The 11043-nt window shown below is 41.8% G+C and overlaps 1 protein-coding gene across 2 annotated transcripts in view; it reads left to right on the plus strand.

Annotated features, from left to right (window-relative positions):
- efna2b (ephrin-A2b) overlaps positions 1-4636 on the plus strand; it is a 205944-nt gene extending 201308 nt beyond the window's left edge. For both annotated transcript variants that reach the window (XM_014149599.3, XM_045697320.2), the window contains exon 4: positions 1404-4636. In XM_014149599.3, coding sequence (XP_014005074.1) covers positions 1404-1531 — 128 coding nt within the window. In that variant the 3' untranslated portion in view covers positions 1532-4636. The remainder of the gene's footprint in view (positions 1-1403) is intronic.
- Positions 4637-11043: the final 6407 nt, after the last annotated feature.

Raw genomic sequence — 11043 nt, forward strand, 5'->3', positions numbered from 1 at the left:
ACCATTATTTAACTAGGCAAGTCAGTTAAGAACAAATTCTTATTTTCAATGACAGCCTAGGAACAGTGGGTTTATATTTCATCATCTCCAACCCACATGTATATATATATATATTTATATTTCATAATCTCCAACCCACATGTATATGTATATGTATATATATATTTATATTTCATAATCTCCAACCCACATGTATATGTATATGTATATATATATTTATATTTCATAATCTCCAACCCACATGTGTGTGTGTATATATATATATATATATATATATATATATATATCATAATCGCCACCCCACATGTATATGTGTGTGTGCATATTTACAATTGCAGTATGGTGGTGAATGTGGGGACCTGTCTGTTAAAGACATTTATTATACAAAACAGCCTAGCCTCAATCCAGCCTCTGCCCTAACCATTAGAATGTCTTTCCCGAAGTCTGCTATGTGACTGTTTATTGTCATCTGCTCTTTAAGGGTCCAATCCTAATCTTGTTTGGGAGACCGGGGTTAACCTTGGTTTTTCCCAGAACCCCCCCCCCCCCCCTCCTTTTTTAATGTATTTTGGCGGAATGGAAACGGCCAACTCCTATATATTTAGTCAGGAATTCCAAAATCAGAAAGCTGTTAAAGTAATGTTAAATAGAGCTCCTCATGGCAGCTGTAAGGAGAGAGAGTTGGGTGGTTTTAACATTAAATATGCCAGTACCAAGTACATTTTAACACACCGTCAGCCTCACACATCAACTCTCCTTGAGTCAGCGTCGCCCACTGTTTGATTGGCTGTCTCTATTGGTGTGACTCGTGTCTTCAAGACGACTCTCCCAGTGCAGACCTGTCAACAACATGTAGCGCTTCTCACTCTGCCGGCGTCAACATTGGAGATGACAGTGAAAGTGGGAGGTGTAAACATCACACGTGTATGTATGACTATTGACAGAGCATATCTGGGTCACGGGGAAGAAAAGAACCAAAAGGCGTCAATGTATGCTTTGCCAGTGTTTGCTTTTGACAAAGCCCAGATATAGCCAGATTGAAACTGCACAAGGATTTGACTGTATTAGATTGCAACCTGTTTGAAGCATAATCTCTCTCTCTCTCTCTCTCTCTCTCTCTCTCTCTCTCTCTCTCTACCTCTCTACCTCTCTACCTCTCTGTCTCCCTCTCTCGCTCTCTCTCTCTCTCTGTCTCTCTCTGTCTGTCTCTCTCTCTCTCTACCTCTTTGTCTCTCTCTCGCTCTCTCTGTCTCTCTCTCTCTGTCTCCCTCTCTCTCTCTACCTCTATCTCTCTCTCTACCTCTCTACCTCTCTGTCTCCCTCTCTCTCTCTCTCTCTCTCTCTCTCTCTCTCTCTCTCTACCTCTATCTCTACCTCTCTCTCTCTCTCTCTCTCTCTCTCAGATGACTCAGTGTATGAGTCCCCAGAGCCCTTCCTGACAGACGACAGCACCGGTGGCTGTTGGGTGGCCGCCCCCTGCCTCTCCCTCATGCTGGCCATGCTGCTCACGCTTCTCCTGTCCTCATCATAGCATCTTGGGCCCGCCGGCCGTACCCCCTTTGGAACAGCCCCTACCCGACTTCCCGTCAAATCTTCCGCCTCTGCCCCGCGCGAGGAGACATGCCTCCTCCACACCCCATCTCCCCACGCCTGTCCTCTCCTCCTCCCATATCAGTCCACTCCCCTCCACCCTCAACCCCTCGACATGCACCATCTGGACACTGTAAACTCATACTGCCCCTCCCTCCCTCAGAACCCTCCAACTCCTCAGCGTAACCCTTGCTTCATGACCTCTGGCTTCTGACCCTCGGCCTACAGCTCAAGTCCAGGTGGCAATAAAGTGGAGTAGTCCTGGGGACCAGGAAGGAGTAGTGGAAAGACAAGAAGGAGTCCCTTAAAGACAGGAAGGAGTTCCTTAAAGTCTTTACAAAAACAGCCTCCCAGCTGCAGAGGAGCGCTGGGATGTGCAAGAAATGGATGGGGTTTTGAACCGAACTGAGAACAAACTCCCCTCCTACGTGTCTGGATGGTCGACAGTGACGTCATCTCCACTTAAGGACCCTCTCATTTGCATCTTCATCTTCGGACTGTTTGCGTTTCTCTTTGAGGCTTTGTGCTTTGATTATGCTCAATAGTGTCCCACTTGTACATGTTCATTCTGTTACAGTGTATTATACAGTAGTATATTACTTTGTCACGTTGGCTCCTGCGGTGATAGATCATAGGTGAACCTTCTCTTTATCTCTCTCTCTCTCTTCTTGTGTGTCTCTGACCAGTCTCTCTCTCTCTCTCTCTCTCTCTCTCTCTCTCTCTCTCTCTCTCTCTCTCTCTCTCTCTCTCTCTCTTCTTGTGTGTCTCTGACCAGTCTTTCCCTCTCTCTCTTCTTGTGTCTCTGACCAGTCTCTCTCTCTCTCTCTCTCTCTCTCTCTCTCTCTCTTCTTGTGTGTCTCTGACCAGTCTCTCTCTCTCTCTCTCTCTCTCTCTCTCTCTCTCTCTCTCTCTCTCTCTCTCTCTCTCTCTTCTTGTGTGTCTCTGACCAGTCTCTAACATCTTTGCAATTTCTAGCAGTAGCGTCCCAGAGTAGATGAGGACCTTTTCTGTAAATCTGCCAAAGACACTTGTTTAACTTTTATACCGGGAGAACAGGGGGGTGGGACGGCGCTGTCGTGGCTCTCCAACAAGGTCGTAAGCAGCCATAGACCTCTGTGTAGACCCTCTAAAACATGCCATGGGGGTCCCATCACAGGCAGGGCAGTGTAGATTTTTTAAAAAGAGGATCTTTTTGTCATACAAAAAAAAAAGTTATGTAAAAACAAACAAATGAACCGTTTAAAAAATTGCCTTTTTTCCACTGGTGCTGAATTCAAAATGAGTCTCTTCATCTCATGCTGCGGTGCTCTCTTTCTCACTACCCCCTCTTCTCTCTCTCTCTCTCTCTCTCTCTCTCTCTCTCTCTCTCTCTCTCTACCCCCTCTATCTCTACCCCCTCTTCTCTCTCTCTCTACCCCCCTCTCTCTCTACCCCTCTTCTTTCTCTCTCTCTCTATACCCCTCTTCTCTCTCTTTCTCTCTCTACCCCTCCTCTCTCTTTCTCTCTCTACCCATCTCTCTCTCTCTACCCCTCTTCTCTCTCTCTCTATCCCTCTTCTCTCTCTTTCTCTCTCTCTACCCCTCTCTCTCTACCCCTCTTCTCTCACACTCTCTCTCTCTACCCCTCTCTCTCTACCCCACTTCTCTTTCTCTCTCTCTACCCCTCATCTCTCTCTTTACTGCTCTTCTCTCTCTACCCCTCTTCTCTTTCTCTCCCTCTCTCTCTCTCTCTCTCTCTCTCTCTACCCCTCATCTCTCTCCCTCTCTTTCTCTCATTCTCTCTACCCCCTTCTATCTTACTCTCTCTCATTCGCTCTACACTCTCTCTCTGTCTCATTCTCTGCCCCCTCTCTCTCTCTTTCTCTCTCATGCTCTGAATGTGAGCTTTTCACCGTGTGACGTTTTCGCTGTACGACACATGCCCATTTCTATGTCAGGTCCTCTTGTCTGAGTCCCAGTACTGAGGCTGGTGACCGCTGGGTCATTGTGGAGACTGAGGGCCTGTCATCTCGAGGGGAATGGACAATGTGACATCCCCATGTATTGTGCAACACTAAGGGAGCCAGACCTCCATGTACACTTAAAGGTGACGGAAAGGGAGCCAGACCTCCATGTACACTTAAAGGTGACGGAAAGGGAGCCAGACCTCCATGTACACTTAAAGGTGACGGAAAGGGAGCCAGACCTCCATGTACACTTAAAGGTGACGGAAAGGGAGCCAGACCTCCATGTACACTTAAAGGTGACGGAAAGGGAGCCAGACCTCCATGTACACTTAAAGGTGACGGAAAGGGAGCCAGACCTCCATGTACACTTAAAGGTGACGGAAAGGGAGCCAGACCTCCATGTACACTTAAAGGTGACGGAAAGGGAGCCAGACCTCCATGTACACTTAAAGGTGACGGAAATGGCCCCAAAAAAAATCCAGTGGGAGTTTGGGATCTCAGATGCACTTCCGCTTTACAAAATGTACTTTTCCGTTTCACTAAAAAAGATTGGGGGACCGAAGTGTATGAGAGTAATGTTGTGGCTTTGTGATAGAACACTCCTCTCCCCGGTCATGTCCGACCATTTACAGAGAGCTGGCCGAGAACATCCGAATGAACGCAGAAATAAACGACATTTCAGAGAAAAGTGAGCTAAATACAACTTTTATATTTTACTTTATTCCATGTTATTTCTTACTTTACTTTTCAAAGAGGCAGCAGAAGTTATTCATATGTGAAATGAAATTATATTGTAGACCCTTGAAATATTAGAGCGACGAGGGTAACAGTCTCTGCAGTCAAACAGAGAAGTCAGCCGTTTGCTATTGTTGTTGTTGTTTTCCTGCTTGTATCACAATGCATTCTGGTACTTGTAGTCCTGTAATGCTTTTTTTTTAAAGGTGAAGAACATGGTGTGGTTATCAGATCAATTTATTTTTAGTTGGTTTTAATGTGGATAAAACATGTTTGGATTTCATATGAAATGTTCTTGTTTTGGCAAAGGAAAGCTATGGGGAAAAATGGAAAAAAACACAAATAAAGCTTTTTGTCTATAGCGGATATAGCTCTGGTTTACAGTGTGACATTTCTATACTGTAGGCTACAGAGTGAATACATTATCAAAGTATTTAGAACTGCTGTTTCAATCAAACATGCGTTCTCGGCCGTTGTTTACTGTGTCTTTACCTAAACTAAATTGCAGTCTAATGTTGATAAGCCAATTTGGTAAAAATAATGTCTGCATATGGATTTAAAAATATATATCTATATATATATATATATATATATATATATATATATATATATATATTATTAATTGGCACTTGTTAAAAAACATTCAACAGTTCATGCATTTAAGAAATGGAACTTGACAGAGAGCTGGGGTGGTTTAAGATATTTCCAAAGGTCATCTGTAGCTAGGTTTCCATCCAACTGGTGACAGATTTTCATGCAAATATTCTAAAATCTGCAGAAAAACAATATGTGCATTTCCCACCAGAGGCGTGTTTCCATCAAATGGACTTGCTGTGTATAAAAGGCTGTGCATGATGACGTAGTTCAGATAAAACATGTATTTTGCGGTTAAATCCCCATGTACCGAATAGTTAAATGGGTTTTATTTGTCAAACGGCAGCCAAGCATCGATCATCATGTCACCAGAATAAAAGCATCTATATTTATTGGAAAGGAGCATCAAGCTGGTGAAGTTCATCATAATGTATTTCATCTCTAGTCTAATAAACTGCATGCCTCCCAAGTCGTAGTAGGAGAACTACACAACATGTCATCAACTGACTCCAACTTTACTCCCATATCATGCTTATTATATCAATATTTGCACATAAAAGCGTTTCCACAGCCATTTCTCGCATAATTCATTTTACAGACACAAAAGGATCCCACTTGTCCAGCGTATTTTGTTTTATCAACATTTGAAAAGTCTAACAACAAATGTACTTCAGGCCTGTTTCCATCAGGCCTGTTTCCATCAGGCCTGTCGTGACATTTTATATCCAAAATGTACTTTAAATGCATAAAAAGGTTAGATGGAAACCTGGTTAACGTGATGGATTCTGACTATTCTCTTCCCTGTGATGCATGACAATAAAAAAGATTTAGCCTCGGATAAAACCTATTTTAATCAAAGAATGGACTTTCAGACCTGTGACGATTGACTTCTAATGAGTGTTCAGAGGGAAGATCATTTAAGGAATGTATCAATCAGTGTTTAAAATTTAACAAATAAAACTTCCACTAAAAGTGGCCTCTGATTTTGGCTTTAAAATCTCAATCTTTTTACTCGATTATGTCTGTCACTGCATCATCGCTTTCCAAAGAGCTGCTCTGACTGGTGTAGGATTGACTCATCTCTCTCAAAGAGACTAGAGAGAGCTTTCTATATCTCATGAAATCAGCTGTCCTGGAGGAATATGCAAATGCCTTTGGAGGGATTATAGAATGATCAATACTTTGTTGTGATTCAAGTTCCCTCAAATGATACAAGTTGCCTAAAATGATAACAACTTCACTCTTTAAAAAAAGGGTTCTGAAAGGGTTCTTCGGCTGTCCCCATAGGATAACCCTTTTTGGTTCCAGGTAGAATCCTTTTGGGTTCCATGTAGAACCCTCTGTAGAACTGGTTCTTCATGGAACCCAAAAGGGTTCTACCTGGAACCAAAAGGGTTCTTCAAAGGGTTCTCCTATGGGGACAGCCGAAGAACCCTTTAAGGTTCTAGATAGCACCTTTTTTCTAAGATTGTAATATATGCTATAATATAATACAAGCAAATAGTTAATGAAATTAAATCCAATCAAATCAAATTGTATTTGTCACATACACGGAATACATCAGGTGTAGACTTTACCTTGAAACGCTTGCTTACGAGCCCTTCCCAACGATGCAGAGTTAAACAATTATAATAAAAATAAAAATAGTGACATAAGAGGAATAAAATACACAAGAATGGAGGTATATACAGGTATTGTAGCACCAGTACCAGATCAATGAGGTACTTGAGCTAGATATGTAGATGAAGGCAGGGTAAAGTGACTAGGCATCAGGATAGATAATAATAAGGTACTTGAGGTAGATATGTACATGAAGGCAGGTTAAAGTGACTAGGCATCAGGATAGATAATAATAAGGTATTTGAGGTAGATATGTAGATGAAGGCAGGGTAAAGTGACTAGACATCAGGATAGATAATAATAAGGTATTTGAGGTAGATATGTACATGAAGGCAGGGTAAAGTGACTAGACATCAGGATAGATAATAATAAGGTATTTGAGGTAGATATGTACTTGAAGGCAGGGTAGAGTGACTAGGCATCAGGATAGATAGTAACACGGTATTTGAGGTAGATATGTACATGAAGGCAGGGTAAAGTGACTAGGCATCAGGATAGATAATAATAAGGTATTTGAGGTAGATATGTACATGAAGGCAGGGTAGAGTGACTAGACATCAGGATAGATAATAATAAGGTATTTGAGGTAGATATGTACATGAAGGCAGGGTAAAGTGACTAGACATCAGGATAGATAGTAATAAGGTATTTGAGGTAGATATGTAGATGAAGGCAGGGTAAAGTGACTAGACATCAGGATAGATAATAATAAGGTATTTGAGGTAGATATGTAGATGAAGGCAGGGTAAAGTGACTAGACATCAGGATAGATAATAATAAGGTATTTGAGGTAGATATGTACATGAAGGCAGGGTAAAGTGACTAGACATCAGGATAGATAGTAATAAGGTATTTGAGGTAGATATGTAGATGAAGGCAGGGTAAAGTGACTAGACATCAGGATAGATAATAATAAGGTATTTGAGGTAGATATGTACATGAAGGCAGGGTAAAGTGACTAGACATCAGGATAGATAATAATAAGGTATTTGAAGTAGATATGTACATGAAGGCAGGGTAAAGTGACTAGACATCGGGATAGATAATAATAAGGTATTTGAGGTAGATATGTACATGAAGGCAGGGTAAAGTGACTAGACATCGGGATAGATAATAATAAGGTATTTGAGGTAGATATGTACATGAAGGCAGGGTAAAGTGACTAGACATCAGGATAGATAATAATAAGGTATTTGAGGTAGATATGTAGATGAAGGCAGGGTAAAGTGACTAGGCATCAGGATAGATAATAATAAGGTATTTGAGGTAGATATGTAGATGAAGGCAGGGTAAAGTGACTAGGGATCAGGATAGATAATAATAAGGTATTTGAGGTAGATATGTACATGAAGGCAGGGTAAAGTGACTAGGCATCAGGATAGATAATAATAAGGTATTTGAGGTAGATATGTACATGAAGGCAGGGTAAAGTGACTAGGCATCAGGATAGATAATAATAAGGTATTTGAGGTAGATATGTACATGAAGGCAGGGTAAAGTGACTAAGCATCAGGATAGATAATAATAATGTATTTGAGGTAGATATGTACATGAAGGCAGGGTAAAGTGACTAGGCATCAGGATAGATAATAATAAGGTATTTGAGGTAGATATGAACATGAAGGCAGGGTAAAGTGACTAGGCATCAGGATAGATAATAATAAGGTATTTGAGGTAGATATGTAGATGAAGGCAGGGTAAAGTGACTAGGCATCAGGATAGATAATAATAAGGTATTTGAGGTAGATATGTACATGAAGGCAGGGTAAAGTGACTAGGCATCAGGATAGATAATAATAAGGTATTTGAGGTAGATATGTACATGAAGGCAGGGTAAAGTGACTAGGCATCAGGATAGATAATAATAAGGTATTTGAGGTAGATATGTAGATGAAGGCAGGGTAAAGTGACTAGACATCAGGATAGATAATAATAAGGTATTTGAGGTAGATATGTACATGAAGGCAGGGTAAAGTGACTAGGCATCAGGATAGATAATAATAAGAGTAAAATAAAGAACAGAGTAGCAGCAGCAAATGATGAGTGCAATAGTGTGTGTGTTTGTGTGTGTGTGTGTGTGTGTGTGTGTGTGTGTGTGTGTGTGTGTGTGTGTGTGTGTGTGTGTGTGTGTGTGTGTGTGTGTGTGTGTGTGTGTGTGTGTGTGTGTGTGTGTGTGTGTGTAGTGTATGTGAATATGTGTTAGTTTTGTGTGTGAGTGAGTGTGTATATGTAAATACAGTCTTGTCAGTGTGCACAGAGTCATTGCAAGATGGGGTCAGGGCAGATAGTCCAGGTAACCATTTAATTAAATATTTACCAGTCTTACAACTTGGGGGTAGAAGCTGTCTCGGAGCTTGCTGGTCCGAGAACTGATGCTCCGGTACTGTTTGCCGGGACGGTAGCAGAGTGAACAGTCTATGGCTTGGGTGGCTAGAATCTTTTGCAATTGTTCGGGCCTTCCTCTGACACCGCCTTATATAGAGGTCCTGGATGACAGGGAGCTCGGCCCCATTAATGAACTGGGCTGTCCGTACCACCCTCTGTAGCGCTTTGCCAGCGAGGGCGGTGCATTTGCCATACCAAGCGGTGATGCAACCAGACAAGATGCTCTCGATGGTGCAGCTGTATAACTTTTTTAGGGCCCGAGGGCCATTGCCAAGTCTTTTTAGCCTCCTGAGGGGGAAGAGGTCGTGCCCTCTTCACGACTGTGCGGGTGTGTGTGGACCATGTTAAGTCCTTAGGGATGTGGATGCCATGGAACGTGAAGCTCTCAACCTGATCTACTATAGCCCCATCGATGTTGATGGGGGCGCTGCTCTCCTCTCTTTCTCCTGTATTCCATGGTCAGCTCCCAGGTCTTACTGACGTTGAGGGAGAGGTTGTTGTCGGAAGTTTACATACACTTAGATTGGAGTCCTTAAAACTCGTTTTTCAACCACTCCACTAATTTCTTGTTAACAAGCTATAGTTTTGGCAAGTCGGTTAGGACATCTACTTTGTGCATGACACAAGTAATTTTTCCAACAGTTGTTTACAGAAAGATTATTTCACTTATAATTCACTGTATCACAAATCCAGTGGGTCAAAAGTTTACATACACTAAGTTGACTGTGCCTTTAAACAGCTTGAAATATTCCAGAAAATTATGTCATGGCTTTAGAATCTTCTGATAGGCTAATTGACATCATTTGAGTCAATTTGAGTCAATTGGAGGTGGACCTGTGGATGTATTTCAAGGCCTACCGTCAAATTCAGTGCCTCTTTTCTTGACATCATGGGAAAATCAAAAGAAATCAGGAAAGATCTCAGAAAAAAAATTGTAGACCTCCACAAGTCTGGTTCATCCTTGGGAGCAATTTCCAAACGCCTGAAGGTACCACGTTCATCTGTACAAACAATAGTACGCAACTATAAACACCATGGGACCACTCATCCGTCATACCGCTCAGGTAGGAGACGCATTCTGTCTCCTAGAGATGAACGTACTTTGGTGCGAAAAGTGCAAATCAATCCCAGGACAACAGCAAAATATATTTTGAAGATGCTGGAGGCAACAGGTACAAAAATATCTATATCCACAGTAAAACGAGTCCTATATCAACATAACTTGAAAGGCCGCTAAGCAAGGAAGAAGCCACTGCTCCAAAATTGCCATAAAAAAGCCAGACTACGGTTTGCAACTGCACATGGGGACAAAGATCGTACATTTTGGAGAAATGTCCTCTGGTCTGATGAAACAAAAATAGAACTGTTTGGCCATAATGACCATCGTTATGTTTGGAGGAAAAAGGGGAAGCTTGCAAGCCAAAGAACACCATCCCGTAAAGCACGGGGGTGGTAGCATCATGTTGTGGGAGTGCTTTGCTGCAGGAGGGACTGGTGCACTTGACAAAATAGATGGCATCATGAGGAAGTAAAATTATGTGGATATTTTGAAGCAACATCTCAAGACATCAGTCAGGAAGTTAAAGCTTGGTCGCAGATGGGTCTTCCAAATGGACAATGACCCCAAGCATACTTCCAAAGTTGTGGCAAAATGGCTTAAGGATAACATAGTCAAGGTATTGGAGTGGCCATCACAAAGCCCTGACCTCAATCCTGTAGAAAATTTGTGGGCAGAACTGAAAAAGTGTGTGCGAGCAAGGAGGCCAACAATCGTGACTCAGTTACACCAGCTCTGTCAGGAGGAATGGGCCAAAATTCACCCAACTTATTGTGGGAAGCTGATGGAAGGCTACCTGAAACATGTGACCCAAGTTAAACAATTTAAAGGCAATGCTACCAAATACTAATTGAGTGTATGTAAACTTCTGACCCACTGGGAATGTGATGAAAGAAATAAAAGCTGAAATAAATCATTCTCTCTACTATTATTCTGACATTTCACATTCTTAAAATAAAGTGGTGATCCTAACTGACCTAAGACAGGGACTTTTGCTAGGATTAAATGTAAGGTATTGTGAAAAACTGAGTTTAAATGTATTTGGCTAAGGTGTATGTCAACTTCCGACTTCAATTGTACATGTAGGTAGAGTTAAAGTGACTATGCATAGATAATA

Source organism: Salmo salar, chromosome 16, assembly GCF_965601325.2.
Source record: "Salmo salar chromosome 16, fSalSal1, whole genome shotgun sequence".
Classification (NCBI taxonomy): Eukaryota; Metazoa; Chordata; class Actinopteri; order Salmoniformes; family Salmonidae; genus Salmo; species Salmo salar.